This window comes from Drosophila rhopaloa, unplaced genomic scaffold, assembly GCF_018152115.1.
Source record: "Drosophila rhopaloa isolate 14029-0021.01 unplaced genomic scaffold, ASM1815211v1 contig_2, whole genome shotgun sequence".
NCBI classification, from domain to species: Eukaryota; Metazoa; Arthropoda; class Insecta; order Diptera; family Drosophilidae; genus Drosophila; species Drosophila rhopaloa.
This window is the reverse complement of record NW_025335083.1, coordinates 15725034-15748866: the sequence shown is the minus strand read 5'-3', so window position 1 is coordinate 15748866 and position 23833 is coordinate 15725034. Positions and strand designations below refer to the sequence as shown.

Sequence of the window (23833 nt, the reverse complement as noted above, 5' to 3'; positions counted from 1 at the left end):
CAAACATTGACACCTCATTTCCTTCACCCAGTTTTACTTGAACCAATAGCCACAAACGGAACTTACATAACTTGCCAACAAAGAAATACAAAAATGTTTGGTCGTGGGAGCGAGTTGTTCATACAAGACACACCCCCATAAAACCGTGTCAAACAAATAAACAGATCTTGAAATCATACTCGAATGAGAGCTACTGCCCGAGTTTGCTTTTGGCTTAAACTGTCTTAACACTAAGCCAATTCGCTGAAGGTCTTAACTTCCACATAAATTTGTTTTTAAAAGCGTTAGCCGGAAAGAAGAATTTTGTTGGTAATAAACAGAATGGTCACAAGAGCCAGAACAACATCTGGCATATGCCATATCTTCATTATTTGCTTATGCTTTAACTGGCTTAACACTAAGATAACGTTCGTAGACAAAACAGAAATTAAGTTATATTTTCGAGGATCAATGGCATCATGCGAGGCTTCCAGAAGAATATTAATGTTTGTAGGTTCATATACAAATTAGTAAATTAGTAAAAAATATTATAATTATATTATTTCCTCATTAAACAGTTTTAATTTTATTTGAAAATCAAATTGTTATTATTATTCTAAAATAATAAATACAAGTGTGTAATAATAATTGTCTTAAGAAAAACCCGAAACCACTTTTGAAGTGTCAAAAAAAAATTTCGGAGGGAGTCCTATCCAGTTGTGCAGCGGAAAACGTAATCATTTTTGTTTACTGGTATAACGCCTATATTAAATAAAACAAGAAAGGGAAGCTAACTTCGGGCGGAGCCGAAGTTGATATACCCTTGCAGAATACTCTGTAAATTATATTCTCCACAATTATTCATATGATGCATTCTTAATACTCATAAAAAATCCCAACTTCCTAACTTTAAAAACACCAAAGTTATGGCATTTCCAATCGTTCAGTTATATGGCAGCTATAGGATATAGTCAGCCGATCCTTATTTGGTAGGTCGGATTGATTGGCCAAAAATAGAACCCATAGAAAATCCCAACTTCCTAACTTTACAAACACCAAAGTTATGGCATTTCCGATCAATCAGTTATATGGCAGCTATAAGATATAGTCGGCCGATCCTTATGAAATTTGGTAAATCGGATTGATTGGCCAAATATAAAACCCATAGCACATTCCAACTTCCTAACTTTACAAACACCAAAGTTATGGCATTTCCGATCAATCAGTTATATGGCAGCTATAGGATATAGTCGGCCGATCCCGGCCGTTCCGACATATATACTGCGTGCAAAGGAAAGAAGGCTGTGTGCAAAGTTTCAACTCGATAGCTTTAAATCTGAGAGACTAGTTTGCGTAGAAACAGACAGACGGACAGACGGACAGTCAGACGGACAGACGGACATGGCTATATCAACTCAGGAGGTGATCCTGATCAAGAATATATATACTTTATAGGGTCGGAGATGTCTCCTTCACTGCGTTGCACACTTTTGACCAAAATTATAATACCCTCTGCAAGGGTATAATAATGTAAATACAAAGTACTGAAGATAGAAAACATGACAACAGGCGTCCAGACCTTGAAAATCTCCGAGTCTCTTTGCATGACGTGAAATCTTAACTATTTGCGCAATAAGTCATAATTGCGGTGAGACCTTTAATACTCTAAGTGAGAGTGATGATATATGAGTTGGCGAGCATTGCACTGAATTTCCGTGAAATCCGCTAACGAAATCCCTTGATACACTTGCATACGTGATGATATAACAGATTTCGCCACTATAAAAAGAGCTAATGACACTGAAATGGGCATCAGTATCAAAGTGAGAGTAACTGCAGTCAGAATGTTTGCCACGCCCCTCAGACAGCCCAGTGCCATGAACCAGATGCAGAAGACGTCGCCTGGCATGGATAGCCATGACAAGCCCTTTCAGTACGAGATCACTGACCATGGATACGGCAAGGATGCGGTGAAGGTGCTCCATGTCAGTCGGAAAGGTCCTGTCCACACCATCCAGGAATTCGAAGTGGGCACTCATCTGAAGCTGTACAGCAAAAAAGATTACTACCAGGGCAATAACTCGGACATTGTGGCCACGGATTCGCAGAAGAACACCGTGTATCTATTGGCCAAAAAGCATGGCATTGAGAGTCCCGAAAAGTTTGCTCTGCTCCTGGCCAGGCACTTCATCAACAAGTACTCCCATGTGGAGGAGGCCCACGTCCATGTGGAGGCCTATCCCTGGCAGCGGGTCTGTCAGGATGAGACCAAAACCACCATCAATGGGAGTTGTGAGAAGGGAGTTCAGGGCAGCTGCGACTTCAGTTCGATCGACAACCGATCGCTGCACAATCACGCTTTTATTTTCACTCCCACAGCTCAGCACTACTGCGATGTGGTTGTAAGGAGGACAGGTTAGTTCAAAATCTTAACTCAAGATCAAAAAAAGAATTCATTTTGCAAAGGCTTATCCAGCTATATTGTAATCGAACGCCAGAATTTTCTTGGATTTTTAATAATAATTTACTTACAAACTTCATTTTTAATTATGGTTTAAAATTTATAATTATAAAGTCCCTCACCAAACATTACTTTTAAACAACTTAAAACTATAAAGCAGACAAAAGAAAAAAAGAGTTTAAGGGATTAGATAATTTATTGCAAGTCTAAAAGTTGAAATTAAAACAAAAAATACATATAAATTCATCCTTTTTCTTACCCTCAGATCCCAAACAAACGGTCATCACTGGAATCAAGGGTCTACGAGTACTGAAGACAACCCAATCCTCGTTTGTGAACTTCGTGAACGATGAGTTCCGATCGCTGCCAGATCAATACGATCGCATCTTTAGCACTGTGATCGACTGCTCCTGGGAGTATTCTGATACAGATAGCTTGGACTTCTTAAAAGCCTGGCAGACGGTGAAAAACATTATTATCCGGAATTTTGCCGGCGATCCACAGGTGGGCGTTTCCTCGCCCTCTGTTCAGCATACCTTGTATCTGAGTGAAAGACAGGTCCTGGATGTCCTGCCACAAGTGTCGGTCATTTCGATGACAATGCCAAATAAGCACTACTTCAACTTTGATACAAAGCCGTTCCAGAAAATTGCTCCAGGCGACAATAACGAAGTATTCATCCCAGTGGACAAGCCACATGGCACCATCTACGCCCAGTTGGCCCGGAAGAACATCAACAGTCATCTCTAGGCTGATCTCTTAGTTAGTCCCAATTTAATTAAATTGGAATTGGAATTTTTTAGATCAATATAAAAATACAAATTATTTTTAAATGTTAATTTTGCCTTAAAACCCTCAATTTAAATAGTTTTAAATGTTGCTTGAAAGTATTCTGTGTAAAATAGTTTGTGATTTCAAAAAATAAGCTCTTAATAAATGACTTTAAAATTTAAATTTATAAGAAAACTTTAATTTACAAAAATTATAACTTTTGTCGGTAGATATTAATATTTCAAAGAACTCAAAAATAAAGGAATATTGTTTTAATTGGGATAATAAGGATAGTGAAATTTAAAAAAACCTTTTGGTGCGCATGCCCAACAACGAACTCGATTTAAAATTTAAAATTTTCAAGATCAGCTTTGCCATAGCAAAAAATATTCCGGGTGTGTCAAAACTAAATCAAAAATCGTAAAATGAGGATTCGTTGGTAAACAAATATTCTAAATTCTTTCATTTTTTGACCACTTTGGCCATCAAAATTGTCTATCAAAATTCAAAAACCCCAAAAAACCAAGGAGCCCCAAGAGCGTGACCATGACCAATCGACTGGCCTTGCACCACATCCTGACCACCCAACTGCGGAAGGACTGGGAGCAGGAGGACAATGCCAAGTCCAGGCTGTCGCAGTTGAGCAGGAGGGACAGGATCAAGGCCTCGCTGAGATCAAGACAGCTGCCGGGCCACTACCTGATGCCCGACACTCGCAAGACCTATGATAACATGGTGGCAAGGATTCACTCTACCATGAAGTGTAAGTCTAGAGTTTTGCCAACTTCCAGAATTTCTCAAGGAATATTGCTAAAAATTTAAAAGTATTTTATATATTTTTTTATTTTCGACATCTTTAAGTGATGGTTCATATTTTTTGGTAATGCTTTAGGAGACGTTCCCTATCCTCATAAACTCAAAAAAAATAAGTTTCTCTTGTCCTTCATATTTGAAAACTTTGAGACTTTCACAGTTTTGCCTTGCTTAATTTTTTAATTACTAAATATAACCCATATTAATAAAATATTTTTACCAGTTTTATTTATGCAAATGAATGTTTGAGATGCATTGTTAAAATTTAATTCTCCCTCAGCGGTTCGAGCACCTCGAAGACCTCGGCCAACGGCGCCGTTGCCCACAGCGGGGATTCCGACTCCAGCTCCAGGAGTAGCACCACCACTGCCATCCAATCTGGTGTCCAAGCATCTGAAACGCAGCAAATCGGGTAGGATAAAGGGCGGCGGCAATTCATCGAGGGCGAGCAGTGCCCATGGTTTCGTCAACAAAACCAAAGCCAAACCATTGGCGGCGATCAAGGCTAGTTTGAACCAGAAGTTGCCAAAATCGAAGGGTTTTGAGCAGCACAACCGGATCCGCGAGGTTATCCAACAGAAGACCGTGCTGGAGACCATGCTGATGCAGCACAAGAAATTGCAAAGGGACCGGCGGACCATAGCCCTAGATATCCAGCGGATGCGGGCGGATCTGGACAGGATTCGGACCAAGTTGGACACGTCGCTGCAGAGCTTGAACTCCACTCGCACCCTTTTCAGTGCCGTCAGCAAGGCGAATTCCAAAAAGGCGGTCGTCCAGCAGAAGCCAGCGCACAACATGGTGACCCCGACCCATCGCCGTTCTGGTGGCAAGCGAAAAGTCAGGACCTCTGCCATTCCGATAAACCGGCAGAGTGTCCTGGTCCACAAGGCCCCCATCCTCAAGCGCCGCGTCCGTTAAATGCCATATGAAAAATGAAAAAAAAAAGTAATACATGAAAAATATAGCAAATTATAAATTTTATAGATATCAAAAATTAGTTGGGCTTAATAATTTTAAATTTAAGAATGGGAATAACCATATATAAAATATTGATGGAATGCTAATAAAAAAAATAATCAAAGAATTCCTAGCACAGGAACATTTTTAAATATAAATGTATTTCTATGCTTAGTTTTTTGCTTGATTTGTTGATTTTTGTCTCTTGACAAAGAAAAAAGATATTTGGTGTTTTGGTAGCGTTATTCCGCTAATATTCAAATTTATTTTTAAATATTTACTTTGTCACATTAATGTATCGTTAAATAAAAGTTTTATCCCCTGTAATTTTTTGATAATATACATATACTTAAGAAATTTCATCATTTGAATTCAGGGCTGGAAATAACGATAACTTATCGATAACTATAAGTGTTGGAAAGCATCTCAATGATGTCACCTTTTGCCATGCATTATGATATTCTGTGTGAAAAAAACCGCGGCCACACTGCTCATGGCGTCTGCCTTTCGCCACCGGATTTTTGTTTTTCGTTTTTTTAAGTATATTTGCCACCTATTTGCTTAATTTTCGGACAATTGGGTGTCCAAGATGGGCTCCTCCAAGAAGCACAAGAAAAACAAGTCGGAGAGACGCGAGAAATATGAGGGTAAGTGCTAGGAAAGTGATTCGTCTACGTGAGCCCCCGCTGGCACATGCCATCTCGCTCTGCCGTTTTGCCGCTTGTTGTTGAGCATGTATACACAAAGAAAAAAATTGTATGCAAATATTTAGAATTATGGAAAATAATTTTATTTTGCAAAAACTTGAATTATTTAAATTTAAGATTTTTCGAAGAAATATTCATAACATATATTTTAAAATTGTAAGTAACCTAAATCTGCTCTATCTTATACAGAATACAGTCAGCACCAGGATCCTGCTCAACTGCAGCGAGGACTGAAGTTAATCCTCAAGGTGGGATCGAATGCTACGCCGGAGTACAGTGCCAATTCGCCAATGGTGGACGGAGGACCACCCACAGCCGCCGAGGCCATGATGTCGCCAGTTCCCGAGGAGCTCCAGGAGAACCAGGTCCATCGTGAGCGACACAAGAAGTCCAAGAAAAAGAAGAAGAAGAAGGATCGCGAGAAGAAGCACAAGCACCACAAAGAGAAGCGTCACAGGAGCAGGGATCGCCATCGAGACCTGGGATCGGCTGATGAGGATATGGTTCCAAGTGCCGACGATGCCGCCTGCAGTGGTTTCGCCCCACCCTCGGTGGCTCCACCGACCGTCGATCCGGATTCCAGTCAAGATGGCTTTAGCTTCATGGACGACGATCAGTCGCAGCCATTACCGGAGAATATTCTGTTTTTTGCCGGCATTACCACGGATAACTCGCCGTCCAATTGTCCAGTGACCAAGCCAATTGCACCTCGCAAGTTGGATGAAATCCTGATGGGTTCGTCGCCCAACTCCTCGTCGCTGCAATCCTCCTCCTTAGGATTGGTGGGCAGCAGTCCAACCAAACCGTTGCCCGACGTGAGTGACTCTAATATAACTTAATTTTCCCATAGACCTAATAAAATACAATATTATTCTTTTCCAGCTTTTGATACCATCTCCTTCAACGCCAGGCGGTGCCAACTCCCTAAATGCTCTTACGCCCAAAGCTCTGGAGGCGCCAAAGACCCCCAGCAGTTCAAGTGAGTCGGGAAGAGAGCCCAGGAGCTGTGTGCTTAAGCTGAAGCAGCAGAAATCGCCGCTGAACAAACTTCTGGAGCATCTGCTGCGCTTCCTGGAGAAGCGGGATCCCCACCAGTTCTTTGCTTGGCCAGTGACCGATGACATGGCACCCGGTTACTCTTCAATAATTAGCAAACCCATGGACTTCTCAACAATGCGACAGAAGATCGATGATCACGAGTATGCCGCTTTGACTGAGTTTAGTGATGACTTCAAGCTGATGTGTGAGAATGCTATTAAGTATAACCACGTAGATACGGTTTATAACAAGGCAGCCAAGCGGCTGCTCCAAGTGGGAATGAAGCATCTGCAGCCGGAGAATTTAATGAGAAGCCTAAAACCACTCTCGGGTTATATGAGGGAGCTTACTGCTAAAGAACTAGGATTTGAATTGAGTTCTAACGATATGTCACGGGAAACTCACGATTCGGCGGACGAAGGAGCTTCAACGGGAGCCGAGGAGCCACCGACTCCTGCCCAACTAGAGGAGGAGGAGCGCAAACGTGCTCTACGTTTGGAGAATGCGCCCAAAACACATTTTGAGCCTTTTGTAGACGATTTAACGGGTGAGGAGATTCTAGCCCAAGTGCAAAATGCCGCCCAACAAGCCAAGCAGAGGGTTAATGCCAAGAGAAACGCCCACAAGATGGGTTTCCTACGTCAAACCAAGGATGGCACCACCACCCTAAATCTTCTGACCAAAGAGGAGAACGAGGGTCCTGAAAAGGTAGTAACTATTGGCGATCTGGTGGGTAAACTGCAAACGGGAAGCACACAGCTGCAGGTGCGACAGGTTGACAAAAGGAATGCCATGAAGCCAGTGAAACCTCTGAGTTATGGAGCCTTTGCCAGCTTCGCGCCTACTTTTGATTCCCGCTTTTCCACTCTGAGTGCTGATGAAACTCAATTAGTTCTGCGTACATATGGGGATGCCTCCAGTGCGGAATATGCGGAGAGCATCCTACAGTTTACCAAGGACTCTAGCTATGGGACAACCATTGCAAACGGTTTGCTGGATATCCTCACCAACGGAGAGCACAGCAAATCGCTTGATGAACTTTACAATATGCAGCTACATTCGTACGAGCAAAGCGAGATTGAAAAGTGCTTTGAACAGGAGGAGGAAACTCCTTGCCAGCAGGAAACCACCGAGCAAATCGAAAAAGAGTACGAGAAATACAAAAACACCCCTGTGGACTTTAAGCGATTGCAATCTCTCGGGGACTTGGGCATCGATATGACCTTCTTGGACGGCATGGAGGCTGAAATGAAGAATTTTGAGCTCAACAGGCGGATGCACGAACACCTCAGTCAAAACTTGACGCTAATTGAGAAACTGCGAGTGACGCAGCATGATCGTTTGTCACAGCCTTTGCCGAATCACCTAGGACTAGTGCAGCCCGCTGGTCAGGAGGAGGCCCAAACCGCCCAGCAATTGACGCAGCAAATCAGTGATCTGGCCAAGAAACTGCCGCCTTCTGCCATTGCCGATCCCTATGCCTTGCGGAAGGCCATGGGCATGTCCTATGGTAAGTCAACATACAGAAATTAACAAGTTTTAAGTTAAATGTAACTATTTTTTGTAACAGCTGGCCTGCCGCCACCTCGACCTGTTTCTCCGCGTATCCAGCTGCCCGAGCTGCTCCAACAGCCTGTGGCCCTGCCCCAGTTGCAACCAGTGGCCATGGAGATCGACGAGACGGATGAGCAGCATGGCGGTGGCGATCTGGAAAACGAGTTGCGCGAGTTCCTTGAAAGCGGTTCCGGCCTGCACTCTGCGAATCCCGCAGATGACAATAGCATTGTGGCCCAGCTGCTGCTGAACTAGGAGATCGGGGAATCTCCATGACGCGCGCTATGTTGTAATGTAAGATATTGAAATTTCCCTAAATTATTTTGATATATTCACTGGCAAATAAAATGTAAGCTAATACTAAAGAATTTAGATTTTTCTATTAGGAAAGTTAGGATATTTAAAATAGGATATAATATCAATTTTGAGGTTTAATCAATTCATTTTATTTTGAAGTAGCTGGTAGGATGCAAAAAATACCTTTTATTTAAATTTTTACCTTAAAATTATAAAATATTACTTTAGTGAGTAACAAATATATTTTCGTTTCAATTTCGAACTTACGCTAAACACACTTTCGATTTGTCTTAACAACTGAACTTATGTAACGATTTTAAAGTTTAAACACAACATAATTAGTGAAGAACCGGCCAGTGCTAGACTTCTTCAACGTTTTCCGTGGGCTTCGCGTCTTCAACAACTTCCTGCAGGTCCTGCTCACCCGCGTCAGTCGGTTTTGTGATCTACAGAAAATTACAATACGATGGGCGGTACAGTAAACATAGCCTCTGCATTATCATAGTTATACAACTACATTCAGTAGCTGTATTCAGGCACATAATACTTATCGGATCATGCAGTTAGTGCTGCTATATATCAACATGCTCGTTAGATTTGCTACGAAGATCGGTCTTTTCATGCACTTAGCTTAGTTATATCCTACAGTTAAATACGATTAAATTCTTAGCCTACGATTAGGATTTTGATTACATAATATCTTCGTATGGACTTTACCACATTAGAAACCGCGTGGGGCGAGTATCGGTTTAGTGTTTTGATTTGAGTATGGACCACTTAGAACCTAGAATTTAGGCGAGGGCTAAATGTTTTGGAACCCATTTATATATATATATAAACTATATATCACAAGATGGTTGATTTTGGTTGTCCCCGTTTGATTGATGTGATTTTGGTTAGTGGGCGATTTAGTTTCAATGGCTTTTCAACGTTTTGATTTTGTTATCATTCTGTAGAAGTTGTTGGGTTAAATCTGAACCAGGTTGGCTGCTAGATTTTCTTACTTTGAAGCACCGAATTTTGAAGTGGTCGCACATCTCAGAGACCTAAAAATGGTTCATTATTAGAAATTTATCATAGGTTGAATATTTTAATTTGTGTATTGCATCCTTGTTTAACAAAAGATATTAACTTACCACACCGTAGCCGTAGTGCCAGTGGGCTAATGTTGAGAAAATGGTGAGACCATGGACAATCCATCGTTCGACATCTGCCGTGAGGTCCGTGTCGAAAACTTGTTGGTAATAGGGAAAACAGCAGACTCCCACGGTAGCAGCTAGTGGCCACATTAGCACATTGAAGGCATCGCAACGCATGTCCGACATTTGGGCCACAATCAGACGGCACTGTAAAATAAAATTTAAAAATTGTATTGTTCCTGATCAGTTGAATAATCGAATCAAAACTTACGGCAATATTTGAGAATATCGTGCCATAGAGTATCCATAAAATACGGGGCTCCAGATTGATCACATTATTTCGAGAGAAGAACGACCAGATTAGAGTGATTACAAACAACCAGAGGAACGCAAAGAAGGGACGCAGCATTTCCCACATGGGTCGCATTTTTCCCGTCTTGTTTTTATAGGAACTAAAAATAAATTAAATAAAATAAGATCCAAATTATGTTAATGTAACAATTATTGAGAAACTCACAGGTAGATATTTCTAGCTATAATAGGATGACTGCTGACCATGCCGGAACCAATAAGTACTACTTCGAACAAATTGGCCACTGTAAAACCATAAAAGTTAAAGCGATACATCCCAGGTCCAAAGACGGTTGCCACAAACAACATGCCACTAACACCCTGAAATAGAAAAAAAGAATAAATAATTTGAAATTTTATTAAAAATATATTTTTAAATTACTTACCCACATCGTAAAGTCATAACCCCAGGGCAAAAACATAACTCCCGTGTTGTACTTTTCCACATGCGTCAAATAGAAGTTAAGAAATACGTTCCAGATCACAAAGAACATGCGAATAGGTGGCAAATCGTGTGTGCCGAAGAGTGAAAATAGGTAAATGGGTATCAGGGCAGCTGAATAGGAGTCCAATCCATGATCGAATAGCTCCCCGAGAGGTCCACTAGTTCCAGTCCTTCGAGCCTGCTTGCCATCCATGCCATCTGACAACAATAATTGTATAAAAATGTTTAACACATTTTCTTTTACTTATATATCTTATGGACTCACCCAAGTTATAGTAAATAAGAATATTAATGGCCGCTACTGTCCAAACCCAGGCGGGCACTGTATTGCCCGTCTCGGAGTTGGCCGCTTTAAATTCCCAGTCGTAATGAGCTATCAGGATAAAGTTGACGACAGTCATAAGGAAACCCACGAATGTCAAAACGTTGGGCGCCAACCATTTGGGAACAAACTGGAATATGTTATGTGACTTAAAATGTATATATGCTTTGAAGTATTTATAACTTACCTTAACACAGTAGTTCCAGAAAGGGTGCATTACGTAGACACTGAGGAAACTTGTGTCTATGCTGTTGTACTACGGAATAAATAATAAGATATTGATTGAAATCCGTTCTTTATCCACATTTATTTAATATCTGTATATCCTTGGAATAATTGATTTGTTCAATGTAAAATTGAATATTATAACGTATCGTATAACGTATGCAAAGGCCTAATATTTGAAAAAGGAGTTAAAGCATGGGCCACCTAAAACCATTTAAATATACTTTCTATCATAAATTTACAAAACTTGCAAATGATTTCCATTTGTTAAAAACTATTTTTCTAACAATAATTTTTAAATACACGACTTAAATGAAATTTTTCACAGTCACATTTAGTCATAACGATATCCAACTATTTAAAATTACAACATGTTTTTTGATGTGGTTTTCCTAATCGCAATAGGTCTTGATAAGATAAGATATCGTTTACTACAGTAGCGAAGTCCTTAGAAATTAATCTCACTTTCGTTTCGATGGATTTTAATTCCACTGAACTCAAAAAACTTGTTAATAAATGTAATTATCCCTTCTTCCCGCGTTCCCGCTAGCCTTTTATTTCATTGTCTCTTCGTGTTGTAATCTTTACAAGTACAAATTCCACTTCTGATAGTCACCAACCCGAACCGCTCTACCAAATCCCCGCACTATCTGTCTATATGTGTCTGAAGCCTCAGCACATGGGTTCGTGTTAGTTCAATGCCTCCTTCTAAAGTTTGCGAAACATTTGTTTAGTCTGATTATGACTTAATTGATGACCAACACTAGTAAAAAAAAATTAAAGTTTTAATAGTAGTAATTTTGACACATAATAAACGGGCAACCAATGGGGTTCAAGTTAAAGGTTGCCTTATCTGGCTGGGCGAACCAACCGGAACTAGAATAAATCACAGTCTAATAAGACATAATCTACACACACAGAGAAATAAAATGTAATGCTGGCCATGGTATGCAATCAGATTCAGAAAATTATTTCAGAAAATAGGTATTTTAACCTAATCCTGTAATCTAATATTTTTCTATTATTGTATGACTATATTATTTGTGGTAAATATTAAGAATATATCGAATTGATTAGGCTATATCTTAGATATACATTTTTCAAGTCTCTAAACGACATTCAGATAAAAATAATTTTTTTTTTGATAAATCAATTTTGATTTGAATAATTCGTGGCATTAAGATATTACCAAAAGCAAAAAATGTAACCGTTAAGATATATAATACATGTTTGCCGCCAACGACAGTTGTAAGATCCGTTAATAAGGAAACTTCACTTATTTAAAATGAAGGATTTTTAGGGTACAAATGAAAATGGAGAGAAAGTGGGTTAAATCGATATTAAGGATTATTTCATTGTCTGGGCTTTATTTATAATTTAATATCATTTGACTGAAGTAGGGGAGGGTATTTTCCAAATGGGACATTGATTTTTACCACCCACCGGGGTCCGCGGCTAAATGTCCATCCCCCCTCCCTTTTGGAAGAACTCACCTTGTAAAGCTCGAAGCCCCTCAAATGAGCGTCCGACAAATAGCGCATGCAACCCATTTTGTAATTTGAATTTTGTACTTTTCCAATATGTTTTTGCTGTTCCACTAGTTAGTGAAAAATGATAACAGCGAGGGGCAGAGGGGCGGCGAGGAAGATGGGGAGAAGTTTGTACTTGGATCGGAAGTCAGATTAGAGCGTATCGGCTTGACCTTTGTTTTGGGTCAGACGGTTACTCCGGCATATTGTATAACATCTGCGGATCTACACAGATATATATGATTTTCGGATTCGTTCACACGCGGCCCCCGCTAAAAGCGGAATGCGGGTAAATTAAATAATCGTTTTGTCCGCTCTCTTGCACGCAACACGCAAACAACAGTTACTCTTGCACTCGAATAACTGGCAAAGAAGAAGAACCGGACGGAGACGAGCGCGCAGACGTATGTATCGCCTAAAGAAGCAGGAATATATATTCCGGACAGACCGGCGTCCGAATGGGAACTGCGGACTTATCAGGCCTGAAGACCCACCGCTTAATTCGTGACGCCGACTGCGACTTGCGTTCCACAAAAACAAATCCCAGTGCGCACAGCCCCAGAGATGGCGATTTGGTGTTTTTCCGTACGGATCCGGGTTTTATTGTGTACCCTACACCGAAATACCTATCCAGTAATCGCAATTCAGAAAGCTGTAATTGTGGCTTTATCGTTCGTTCCCATTCACATACTTTTTACTGGAATTTTTAAAATAAATGGTTTTAATAGACAAGTGTTTTATGTTTTTGACTTCAAGTCGCGTTCAAATTGAAGTGATTTTTCAAAGGTTTAGGTACTCCGTTATGGGTTTCAAATGTTTTACAGTACTAACATCATCTGTCAGTATAATAAAGTAACTCTTCTTTATATTCAATTTTTATCGCACCAAAAAAAAGGATGATGATAAAGATTTGATATCGCTTAAAATATATGTATTCCAGCCAAAACTATTATGGCTTTAATACTATTTATTTATTTCGTTAATACATTTTATTTTCAAAATTCCTTTTCTTTGACTAAGTTTAGTCGGCATCACTAGCGCACACAATCTTATCTGGCAGTGGGTGTCTGTGTATTTGCATTGAATGAATGTGAATTCAAATTTGTAAAACGCCAATAGATTGCTCCTACTCGATGAGCAACAAAATAACTGCCAGGCAGAGAGGTTATCAGGCTAAGGACCGACCATTTCCACAGCTAGAGCGACCATAATTTCAGGGAGATTTGTGGCCTGTTGTTTATTACAATTATAAACGTTAATGACCGGTCGCAAACGGATCCAATCGGATCATCATGCTGTTTTATGCGCGTGTTTTATAGAACACTAAATTTAGATTGAAGCCGTGTTTTTAATTTTAGTTCAAGTTCGGGAGATAACCCATCGCTGATCGGGTTGCCAGGCGCAAAGGGGTCAAATCGAACGGAAATCGAATCTTGAAGATTAAACGGAACGTAAAATTCAAATACTAAATATATTACAGTAAACAAACTTGCTATAATAAAAAGTAACTGGTACCATTCAAGACTTTGAAACTGATTAATTCAAGAAATTTACCACTAAGAGTTTAAACTAAATCCACATTTACAAAAGAATATGCCTTAAATTATTTTTATAATTTTAAAGTTATTGGAAGAAAATCAACCTCAAAGAAATAATCTCTTGTTTTTTTATAAATATTTTATCATTTAATAAAAATTTCCGCAATCATTTACAGTCAGTTCATAATTAATTTTCGAAAAGGAAACATATTTCACAATTTCGACAACAACTTCAACTTGTTTACGCACTTCAAGTAGCTCTAGTCATAAAACTTATTTCAGTATTAAGATAACGTAATGATTTTCTTATCAAACAACGAAAAACCCGAGCGATATATAAGACAAGAAATTTCACACGACGCGGTGGGCAGTCAAAAAAGTATGAAGTCTTAAGCCTAGGATGTGGTCGCAATGAGTTCAGACTTCTTAATTTAACCATCTGGAGGTCTCCGTGGCAGTCAGACCCTCGGAGCGCAGACGTTGCAGCATTGGGCGGTATATGTCGGGGGTGAAGGGCAGCAGGACCCCGCGTTCTTGGATCTCACCTGGAAAAGGGTAATTCGGAATTATTTAAATGGTTAGAAAGATGTAAAGTGTAATGGGAACCCACCATCTAGGATCATTTTGGCCGCAATGGCCGCCGGCTTGCCCACCGTCATCGCCATGGCGGAATGGCCCTGGGGCTGCCCGTAAACCACAAAATTGATGCCACGCTCCTCACGGCGACCATCGGGCCAACGGATGCCCACTTCATGGCGCAGCACCACCAGATCACGTTCATCTCGTTCTGCAAGGAAGTCAAACAAATTACTATAGAATTAAATTAAATTTAAATGCAATACCCACCGAAGGCCAATCTCTTAGACAGATAGTGGCTAAGCGTATCCAGCGGAGTATTTAGCTTCACGACAGGTGTGTCATCCAGCAGACCCAGACTTTCAATCCCATCCACATCGCCAATGCGCTCGTTCAGCTTCTGCTTGAGGTTCTCGTAAAAGATGCTCGAATCGGACATGCCCATCAAATGGATAACCAGCTGGCGCCACGTGACATCCGGTCCACTGGGATGTAGCAAGGCATGTGGCTCAGAATCGATTAAGCCCAAAAGTTGCATGGGTTTAATCGACTCGGAAAAGCCCTTATAGCGTATGGTTCCACGCAGCAGAGTGTGCACATCCCTGCCCAAGCCGTAGAGTGAACCGTATTTGGTGGAGTCCCTATTGGGGAAACCTTCCAAGGCGAATCCTGGCAGGAAATCCAGACTGCGAGGACACGACATGAGTTCACCACCTCCAGAAATCTCCACTATTTGGCCCTGACTCAGATATTTGGCAGCGGAGAGGGTGTTAAGGAGTACTCCTCTGGGTGACCACGAAAACTTATACCTCAAGGAATTATTTGAATGCTCTGGTGCAGGCAGACCGCCACAGTAGCTCACAAATGACTCAACAACGGCTCCCTTGTCCTGCACTTCGTGGATGCACTCAAGTGCCAAAAGGTGATCGATTCCTGGGTCCAGTCCCACCTCATTCATAATGGTCACTCCCTTAGCCTTGGCCTCCTCGTGCAATTCGGAGATCTCATCGTTCACGTAACTAGCGGTGACCATGTGGGTACCTTCTGCCACGCAATAACGAGCCACCATGCCATGGAGACTGTAGGGAAGTAGGGAAACCACAACATCCGCCTTGCCGCACATCTCCTGAAGATGACCAGTGCTCTCGTTCACATCCAGATAGACGCTGTCCACACCGGCATACTGTTGAGCCAATCGATCGGCTTCCTCCTTGACCTGTGAACACACCGTGATGCTGACATCCTTCTCGCGATGCAGCCACTCCACGAGGGGAGCGGATACCATGCCAGCTCCCAGGACCAAGACCTTCTTGTTCGACTCGGACCTTCCTTCCATCTTGTGGCGCGATCGGTGGCTCTGCGATTCTCGGAGCTCCTGAATATACTGGAAGCCCTCGGTCAGCTGACCGTTGCTTGCGATAATGGCCTGAAAATAAGCGGAGAGAGGGAGAGTTAGCCAACTGATAACAGATGCTGATAACAGGGAATACTGCACTTAAGTTCTTAAATTTCAAAATGAGTACAACATACATTTTAAATATTGAAAAAAAGAGCAAAGAGATAACTCCGTTTTGAAAATGTTTTTAAACTTATTTTGTATCTTTGCAATTCTTTTAATAAATTGTTTATGAACATTATGGCCCCTTGGGTAGCAAGATATCCTGTTTTGAAGAAATAAGTAATATTTACTTACCGATTGGATGGGGTACGAGAATTCCTCCTCCGCCAGCGGCTTCTTGGCATCACTCTTTATGATTTCATGGACATGGGGTGCCAAAAGCTCACCAAACAAATCCGTGGACTCCCTTGGCAACTGGGTAGGCATATTATCAATCGAGCAAACCAAAACTCCTGGTCCCTTGAAACTCTTAGTATCCTTATTCCTATCCGCATCATACAAACAGAAGGGAGTGTCGATCGTGGTGCACTCGTTCATGAACTCAATGGAACCACCGGGGTCAGCGGAAATATCGCATATGGCCAACATGCGGTGTGGCAAAGCTGGGCTACCCTTGCTAGTAGGCAACCAGGGAGTATTTGCCGGTCGGAGCAGGTTCTTGGCATCCGGAATGCTGATCAACTTGGGACTGCCCACAGCCCAATAGATACCGTTCAAAATAACCGATGCATATGGAGCAATCTTCGTGCTGAAGGTGGAGATATAACGTTCGGGGAACTCATCGTACTCCTTGGCATCAAATCCACCGCCTTCACGACGCTCCAGATGATCCGATCGGCTCACCTCGCAGCCATAAAGCTTGTTTTGATCTAAAATTAAATAAAGAATTAGAAATTGTAATAAAACAAAATATTTAAAAACTTATCTGGTTTTACAAATTGTAAGTAAATGGATAAATAATTAAAGCAGATATACTCACTTCCATGTTCGGCCACCTTGCGAAGCATCTCGGGCGGAACATATTCAATGGGCAGCTCCGAAAACACCTCCTGGGCTCCTTGGGAAACATTTCCAGAGCCAGTAAATACAAAAGTAAGTGGTCCAATCGACTTGGGCATCATGCCGAGTGAGATTTCGTAGCCACAATCACGGATCGCCTGACGAGCCATCGAAGAATTGCGATAATTGTGAGCTGGTCCAATGTGCATGAAAGGTGTATGATGTCCCAAGGCCAAAAGACGCAATCCAATGCCATGCAGGATGTTCACCATGCCAGCCACTCCGGCATACTTGCCAAAGGCCACCTGTCGTGCTCCGCGTTCATCTATGATACGCTCGTAGTCAATAAGGCGGATTTTCTGGTAAAAATTGTTGAAAAATAAATACATAACTTAATTAAAGTTAAAAGAGGTGCTCAAACCTTTTCCAAAATAGCATCCAGAAGGGGCATATTAGATTCCTGCGCCTTAATGGTGTGCGAGAAGAAGCAGTATGTCTTTCCAGGGATCAGAGCATCAATGGGAACTTGTTTCACTCCAAATATCACAGACGCATCACTGATGTCCTCCTGAATATGCGCTCCAGCACTCATGTAAGCCTGTTCCATAAAAACCAAAAACGTAATGTTATTAAGTTACTAGTTATCTTATCTTATCAATTCTATGTATAAATACGTGGTAATCTTTGTGTGGATCAAATGGAAAGATGAGAATAGTTATTGTTATAATACGCTGGTTGTCGTTTAAAACATTTAATCTTTATTATATAGCTACTTACTAAAAGAATCAGTTCAAGTTCAGGGCATTTGATTTCATTATTTTTTTATTCTTCATTTTTTCTAATTCTATTAATTTTATTTAATTTGGCTAATCTTGTGAGTTATTTACTGGTTTGATAAGTGCCAAGTTTATTAATAAGTACTTCAATTAATTTGATTACTCGACATCCCAACAATATATAATAGTTTAATGAACGTTGCCCATTCAATCCATTTAATCTTTTTTTCTCACGTGCCCCTTTTAAAATCATTATCATCTCTACAAATCAGGTGAATATAGTATATAGATTCTTTAGAATCATTGCTCCCAGCGATAAGCTTCGATTCCTTTTGCTTTAATCTCTCCCTTCGTTTGTTTTGTACTTAATTTCAAGGCCAGTCAATTGCCAAATTTAGAGCTCCATGTAGAATAGCTTATCATCTGAGTTTATATTTATGATGCAGCACTTGGGGGCGTGTGTAGTACTATATACTACATATACATCTAGTTGCTGGCCTGACTACCGATATGATTTTCATCGGCGATTAGCCACAGACTCAATAAATCCGTTGCCAACTGGTCATGGAAAATTACGATAGATGGTGGATGGAAGTTGTAAGTTCCAACTATGCTTACCTGCATAGGATATGCACGCCGGTTGGAGGGCTGCACAATGACCTTGACATTTTGCTTGACCAACTTCTGGACGTGGGTGGGTCCAAATGGAGCTCGTCGCTCCCACACCGACTGATCCTCTCGCCGAATGGCAATCACGCGACTCTGCAAAGGAAAAATGTTACTTATCAATAAAGAGCAGAGTTTGGCGCTATCAATATAAGTTTAAATATTAAAAAAATAATATACATTTATATATATTTGGCAATAATTTATAAATTATATATAAATATGGTCGAATTCGTTTTAAGACACCTCAATATTTTAAAATGTACTTTCAAATTAAAACAAAATGAAAAGGAAAAAAAATTATAAAAATGTCTTTATTTATCAAAATGAAAATATTTTAAAAGTTTCAGATAACACTTAAAATTTACTTGGCATATTTAAATCATATGATAAACAAATAATGGGATTACTTTGGACCATTTTATGAATGGTATCTTTAATATTTCTTATCCGATTGAGGATGCAATTGGGGAGGTGAATCAACTCACATGGCGTTGTCTGGTGAACGGATGCGCGATTGTTGCGCGCTGTTGAATCGCTCGCCACATGTTTCGGCAGCTCTGAGGGATCAGTTCGAGCAGATCAAGTGCGAACTTAATTGTATTCGTAGTGCTTATTCTTTCCTGGGATGGTGCTGATCCGATCCGTTGGCTCTGAGCTCTGGCACTCTTCTGATGGCATCGGAGGAGGCGACCCGCGAAACAGCCCCTAATCAGCAAGTGGACCCCGTCGTAAATCCAGCGATAAGCCGGACTCTCACTCTCCATGCATCTCGTCGCAGCTAAAAAGAAACCAATTTTGTGCGTTAGCCGAGCAAGAAGAGCGAACAACGCCAGATTGTCACTTACCCGTGGGGAAGCCGGATCTCAGTTCGATTTTGGGCTGAAAATTTTCCACTCTGATAAGAGAGCTGCCCCGAATTAAGAGAACTGCCCTGGGAAAATTCCTTAAGCGCTATTTACACAATGCAATTCTCACAAACATTTTTGAGGTATAATCAAATTACCTCTTTTAAACGTTCAGCATTTTGAAAAAGTGAATAATAACGTATTAACTTTTGTAAATATCTATTTTTTAATAACAAATATTTATTTTCGAACTTTTACTTAACTATTTGGGTTAAACTTTTTGTAAAATAATCAAATAATTTTGAATTAAAGAATATTTCAGCATCAGAAACATAAATCAAAATTTACTGTTGTCAAGAATTAACCAAAAATATTTAAATGCAGTTAAACCAAGATATTGTAACTATTGTTTAAATACATTTTGTTTTATACATTTTTATTAATAAACAAAAATTATATAATTGTATTTCAATTCATATTTTAGAACTTAAAAAAACAAATTCAATGATTTTAAAATCATCCAAAGTAACAGTCTAGTCTTAAATTAAAAACCTATTTTGTGGTTTTTGACTTAAGAATATTTTATAAATCGATCAATATTATTTTTCTAGCAAGAATTGCACGTTGTAAACACCATTTTACAATAGGATTTTTTGGTGTTAAAGCATATGTTTTATTTTTAATTGCATCTTGGTTTTATAGGTTCGCCTCTGGCACAGATTTCAGTGCAGATTGTAATCATTTTACTATTCACATCAAAAACAGTTTACTTTCTTAGTTATCTAAAATTCTACAATCTACTGGAGCAGCGGCCACGAAATCGTAGCTCGTCTCATGCACAGAAAATAAATATACATGATTATTACAGCTAGTAAAACAAAGGTGAGTTTTTGCTACATTTCAGGTATGCAAAACCGAAAGGAAACGGAATAACATTTTGATTACGGGTGGTTAGAAAAAAGAAAGCCGTAAAGCTGTAAAGCTGGTTCGCGGATGTCCCACTGGGTTCCACTGCAGATTCCAAATATCAATCCTCTACAGCGCCGGCGCCTCGGGCAACAGCGATGTGAAAAAGGTGATGACAAAGGTGCGCACAACGGAAATCACAGAGTTATTGGCATTTGGTGGTTCCACGGCAACGGCTTCAGCGGAAAGATCAGCCGGGTCCGTATTAGCAGCGGATGCTGCAACGGGAGCAGCAGCAGCAGCTGGTGCATCGATTACATCCTGTCCAGCAGCAGCGCCAGCAGGACCCGCTGCTGGAACTGCACCAGGCTCATTGGCCGCCTGGGGATCGTTGTTCTCCCGCTCCACTGCGGCATCCATCATCCGCTGAATTTGCTGCACTGCAGCAAAGGCGGCAGCATCGTCAGCATTGTTATTACGGTTTATGTTGTTATTGTTTCGTTCACGGCGACGACGTAGGACACCAATGTGATACCTATAAAATATACAAAACAAGCGTTAGGATACACAGGATATGATAAATTAACTTCACAAAATAAAACCATTTACTTACAGATAAATCGCTCCAGCAATAAGCACCACCAGCAAGCAACGCAGCGGCGATGAGTTAAAGTATAAAACTGTTACGAAAATTGCCAATCGGGTAAAGCTAAAGAAACTATCCAGCCAGTCGCGCATTTCGGGTTCCTCCTGGATGTTGGGAAAATTTGGTCTGTTAAGTGGCGCCCCATTTATCTGAGGGGCAGGTGGTGCCTGTGCCGCTGGGGCTGCAGCTGCTCCTGCCACTGGTTGTGCCTCGGCGAAATTTCGCGCAGCAATCAGCGGGACTTGGGTCATAAGGTGTTGAGGCAGCGGCGGCAAAACAGATTCGTTCGAGCCAGGCAACGTAGAACTGTAAATAAGAGGGGTGTTAACAATGTTTAAATATAATATAATTTCCAATTGCCAGAAATTGGTACACTTCTTATAAGGAAAAGCCAAATGCGTACAAAAAACTGTTCAGAATAATACAAAAATAAATTCCAATATATAGGGCTGTAGTCGGCAGCCCTCCAAAATATATATGAAAGCGGGTCTGATAAGCAAAAATATTTTTGGCTGAGCAATTACGTGTTGTTTTGCAAAAATTCAAATATTATAATAAACAAAATGGGATCAAGTTTTTATACAAAATATTCCCTTTGTAAAGGGAATTCAACAGTTCTTCCGGAAATTGTCAAAACTAGATTGTAATTATTTACAGAATTAATTTTTTCTCCTTTGAAATGTTAAAACTCTTAAGTAAAGGTATCAAATGACTTCTTCTTTAGGTATCCATGTACCGCCAACTTACCGAGCGTACTGCTGCATGTATTGAGCGTACACCTGCTGCATCCAAGCGTTGTAGATCAGTGCCTGCTGCTGGAACAGAGCATGAGGGTTACCAATAGCACTAGCACTAGCGGCTGCTGCCTGATTTTGCTGCCAGAAATGCGCCCAAGGATTGGCCAAACCTGGCGTGGGCAATGCAGCACCTGCCTGCTGTGCCGGTTGCTGTTGTGTGGGATGACGTTGTCGTAGCTCATTTGCATTCCCGCTTCCATCCTGCGACGCTGGTACTGCCTCCTTTGGCGGCACAGTAACAGTCTTAGGTGGCGGCGTTATTACTTGCTTTGTGGCGCACACCAAATGAAAGATGTGGTGCTGCTGGTAGACATCCTTATAGCTGCGTATCACCTCCGATAACTTTTGGGAATCATCCAATAGCTTGCCAGAGTAAATCAGCTTCTGATCTTGGATTTTCTGTGGAAAAAAATATCATTTTAAATTGATATAGATGTACATAAGAAAGCGTAGTTTTGTGGAAATAATGGAGAGCAATGAGCTAGATAACTATGTTTTATCTCGAATCATTACCGCTCCCAAGTCTGTTCAAACTTAATGACAGTTAACATTATTTACTGTTTAAATTAAATTTATATATATACATAAGTACATATAGTAAAACATTAAGCAGTGCTTGATAACTGATAACTTTCAGTTTATTTGTACTCTCTATGAGATAACATTGTTGTGTTCTACGAAAACGGACGTGTATACAATCAGAATCTGAAGAGTGTACAAATTTTGAGAATTTTAAATTAGGTTTCTAAAAATTGTATGTGACAAGTGCGTTTACTTTAATCACTAACCATACAGCATGTTGTATGTACAACATGTTGTATGGTTAGTGCTTTAATAAACAACCAATGGTGACTGGAAGCACCTGTAATTAATTAAAATGGACTATCTTTTATGAAATTATAAACACCCGTATTGAGTTACTGCTTTAGACGAGCACTGTATAAATAAACATTAAACAATGAGTCAAAAATCCTGTTCCTTTACTTAGTATAGATAAGCGATATTAATACGTGGGATGTAAGCAATACGACGAATGACCGGAGCTTATTTTTGTAAAAATTGTTATTTTTCTTATGAGTTATAAACCTTAACAGCTCCTAACCGTATCCATTATAATTTTAATTTTAAGCCATCGATTCAGCATAGGCCAGGTGCATGACGCAAGTGCATGACGAGAGCTATAATTTAAAGAGGCAATCTACTGACGTGTACTTGCGACTAAGACGCAAATAGCCCCGGGAGTATTTATATATGTATGTTTGTTAAGTGAAGATGATAAACAATAACAAACTATTCGATAAGATAAGGAGTTGGTAAATTTAGAACTATGGTGAAAAGGAAGTTAACGAGAACCCACCGGTTTGCCAGGATAGACCAGGGATAGCTGCTTCTTCAGACGTTGGACCGTCCAGCAGAGATCAGAGTCCACATTGAGATCCTCGTACTGCTGGTTGGATGACTTAATCAGCAGCCGGACACTGGAACCGCTGGGGGAGATCGGCGAGTCCGGAGTCTTCTCGTGGGCGGCAGCATCGCATCCCGCGGCTGTGGCGGCAGCGGGGGATGCGGCGGTTTCCTCCATATCTCGTTGACCCCGCAAATCGGAGAACTTTCTATCGCTAATTAATGGCCACGGGTTTTAGCAGCGCTAGCGGGCACAATTTTTCGCAGCCACTGTGTCTCACTGCCACTTCCTGGGATTTTCTTTTATAGTTTTATTCCGAACTTGACATTTGATTTGGTTGTATTTGCTCTGTTGTTGTTTGGTTTACCCAGCTGTTTTTTCGGTGTTTGGGCTGCCAGCAGAGAATTATTGATTATGAAACGCAGTAAACGTTCCGCAGTTGATTAAAAAGTCGTCTCCATTTGATTCTGACCTGTGGCCAGAGATGAGCTTGGGTCACGGGGCGGCCGCCAATAGCAGATATTTTTAAGTCACAGAATACTATGGCTATCTAAAGTAAGGGTTTCAAAGGCGAGTAAAATGTTTGATTAATATGTTATGTTTAAATGTATTTAAGTCGTTGCTCTGGCACTTAAAGAACTCCATTATAACCTTTATTTTAATTTAATTCCACCAAATTACCTTTC

The 23833-nt window shown here is 40.5% G+C and overlaps 6 protein-coding genes across 8 annotated transcripts; 3 read left to right on the top strand and 3 right to left on the bottom strand.

The window, feature by feature from the left end:
* The first annotated feature begins 1807 nt into the window (after nucleotides 1-1807).
* LOC108050202 (uricase) lies at nucleotides 1808-3394 on the top strand. Its single transcript, XM_017131764.2, has 2 exons — nucleotides 1808-2394; nucleotides 2706-3394. The coding sequence occupies exons 1-2, from the start codon at nucleotides 1824-1826 to the stop codon at nucleotides 3188-3190; spliced, it is 1056 nt and encodes a 351-aa protein (XP_016987253.1). The 5' UTR covers nucleotides 1808-1823; the 3' UTR covers nucleotides 3191-3394.
* A 222-nt stretch (nucleotides 3395-3616) lies between these two features.
* LOC108050203 lies at nucleotides 3617-5021 on the top strand. The gene is made up of 2 exons (XM_017131765.2): nucleotides 3617-3974; nucleotides 4305-5021. Exons 1-2 carry the CDS (start codon nucleotides 3758-3760, stop codon nucleotides 4943-4945), a joined length of 858 nt encoding a protein of 285 aa, XP_016987254.2. The 5' UTR covers nucleotides 3617-3757; the 3' UTR covers nucleotides 4946-5021.
* A 416-nt stretch (nucleotides 5022-5437) lies between these two features.
* Nucleotides 5438-8651, top strand: LOC108050204 (bromodomain-containing protein 7). Its single transcript, XM_017131766.2, has 4 exons — nucleotides 5438-5631; nucleotides 5881-6506; nucleotides 6574-8239; nucleotides 8300-8651. Exons 1-4 carry the CDS (start codon nucleotides 5574-5576, stop codon nucleotides 8536-8538), a joined length of 2589 nt encoding a protein of 862 aa, XP_016987255.1. The 5' UTR covers nucleotides 5438-5573; the 3' UTR covers nucleotides 8539-8651.
* A 95-nt stretch (nucleotides 8652-8746) lies between these two features.
* On the bottom strand, nucleotides 8747-13057 carry LOC108050205 (ethanolaminephosphotransferase 1). 3 transcript variants are annotated; one of them, XR_001769577.2, is made up of 9 exons: nucleotides 12556-13057; nucleotides 11025-11093; nucleotides 10781-10967; nucleotides 10457-10713; nucleotides 10237-10391; nucleotides 9991-10171; nucleotides 9717-9926; nucleotides 9298-9626; nucleotides 8747-9026 (listed from the first exon to the last, which is right to left on the bottom strand). XR_001769577.2 is itself a non-coding variant. In XM_017131768.2 (9 exons), the coding sequence occupies exons 1-9, from the start codon at nucleotides 12610-12612 to the stop codon at nucleotides 8940-8942; spliced, it is 1245 nt and encodes a 414-aa protein (XP_016987257.1). In that variant the 5' UTR covers nucleotides 12613-13057; the 3' UTR covers nucleotides 8747-8939. The 3 variants fall into 3 exon arrangements, 2 of the variants coding, with proteins under 2 accessions (XP_016987257.1, XP_016987256.1); XM_017131768.2 differs by having other exon boundaries at nucleotides 9585-9626; XM_017131767.2 differs by having other exon boundaries at nucleotides 8747-9626.
* Nucleotides 13058-14266: 1209 nt separating this feature from the next.
* Nucleotides 14267-19229, bottom strand: LOC108050206 (alpha-aminoadipic semialdehyde synthase, mitochondrial). Its single transcript, XM_017131769.2, has 8 exons — nucleotides 19034-19229; nucleotides 18498-18641; nucleotides 17525-17701; nucleotides 17084-17462; nucleotides 16399-16973; nucleotides 14976-16131; nucleotides 14740-14916; nucleotides 14267-14674 (listed from the first exon to the last, which is right to left on the bottom strand). Exons 1-8 carry the CDS (start codon nucleotides 19091-19093, stop codon nucleotides 14556-14558), a joined length of 2787 nt encoding a protein of 928 aa, XP_016987258.1. The 5' UTR covers nucleotides 19094-19229; the 3' UTR covers nucleotides 14267-14555.
* An 813-nt stretch (nucleotides 19230-20042) lies between these two features.
* Nucleotides 20043-23643, bottom strand: LOC108050200 (homocysteine-responsive endoplasmic reticulum-resident ubiquitin-like domain member 1 protein). The gene is made up of 4 exons (XM_044460408.1): nucleotides 23100-23643; nucleotides 21693-22141; nucleotides 20913-21251; nucleotides 20043-20834 (listed from the first exon to the last, which is right to left on the bottom strand). The coding sequence occupies exons 1-4, from the start codon at nucleotides 23322-23324 to the stop codon at nucleotides 20429-20431; spliced, it is 1419 nt and encodes a 472-aa protein (XP_044316343.1). The 5' UTR covers nucleotides 23325-23643; the 3' UTR covers nucleotides 20043-20428.
* Between the last annotated feature and the right edge of the window lie 190 nt (nucleotides 23644-23833).

What these genes read in the sequence shown, in the direction of transcription:
- LOC108050202 (XM_017131764.2), top strand. Translation starts at nt 1,824, where the DNA reads ATGTTTGCCACGCCCCTCAGACAGCCCAGTGCCATGAACCAGATGCAG. An exon ending in TGTGGTTGTAAGGAGGACAG is followed by an intron (nt 2,395 to 2,705) that starts GTTAGTTCAAAA and finishes TCTTACCCTCAG; the next exon opens with ATCCCAAACAAACGGTCATC.
- LOC108050203 (XM_017131765.2), top strand. Translation starts at nt 3,758, where the DNA reads ATGACCAATCGACTGGCCTTGCACCACATCCTGACCACCCAACTGCGG. An exon ending in GATTCACTCTACCATGAAGT is followed by an intron (nt 3,975 to 4,304) that starts GTAAGTCTAGAG and finishes ATTCTCCCTCAG; the next exon opens with CGGTTCGAGCACCTCGAAGA.
- LOC108050204 (XM_017131766.2), top strand. Translation starts at nt 5,574, where the DNA reads ATGGGCTCCTCCAAGAAGCACAAGAAAAACAAGTCGGAGAGACGCGAG. An exon ending in GAGACGCGAGAAATATGAGG is followed by an intron (nt 5,632 to 5,880) that starts GTAAGTGCTAGG and finishes TATCTTATACAG; the next exon opens with AATACAGTCAGCACCAGGAT. An exon ending in CAACCAAACCGTTGCCCGAC is followed by an intron (nt 6,507 to 6,573) that starts GTGAGTGACTCT and finishes ATTCTTTTCCAG; the next exon opens with CTTTTGATACCATCTCCTTC.
- LOC108050205 (XM_017131767.2), bottom strand. Translation starts at nt 12,612, where the DNA reads ATGGGTTGCATGCGCTATTTGTCGGACGCTCATTTGAGGGGCTTCGAG. An exon ending in TCTGGAACTACTGTGTTAAG is followed by an intron (nt 10,968 to 11,024) that starts GTAAGTTATAAA and finishes AACATATTCCAG; the next exon opens with TTTGTTCCCAAATGGTTGGC. An exon ending in TCTTATTTACTATAACTTGG is followed by an intron (nt 10,714 to 10,780) that starts GTGAGTCCATAA and finishes TATTGTTGTCAG; the next exon opens with ATGGCATGGATGGCAAGCAG.
- LOC108050206 (XM_017131769.2), bottom strand. Translation starts at nt 19,093, where the DNA reads ATGTGGCGAGCGATTCAACAGCGCGCAACAATCGCGCATCCGTTCACC. An exon ending in TCTCGTACCCCATCCAATCG is followed by an intron (nt 16,132 to 16,398) that starts GTAAGTAAATAT and finishes GCTTATTTTCAG; the next exon opens with GCCATTATCGCAAGCAACGG. An exon ending in GGCCAAAATGATCCTAGATG is followed by an intron (nt 14,675 to 14,739) that starts GTGGGTTCCCAT and finishes ACCCTTTTCCAG; the next exon opens with GTGAGATCCAAGAACGCGGG.
- LOC108050200 (XM_044460408.1), bottom strand. Translation starts at nt 23,324, where the DNA reads ATGGAGGAAACCGCCGCATCCCCCGCTGCCGCCACAGCCGCGGGATGC. An exon ending in TGGTCTATCCTGGCAAACCG is followed by an intron (nt 22,142 to 23,099) that starts GTGGGTTCTCGT and finishes TTTTTTCCACAG; the next exon opens with AAAATCCAAGATCAGAAGCT. An exon ending in TACATGCAGCAGTACGCTCG is followed by an intron (nt 21,252 to 21,692) that starts GTAAGTTGGCGG and finishes TCTTATTTACAG; the next exon opens with TTCTACGTTGCCTGGCTCGA.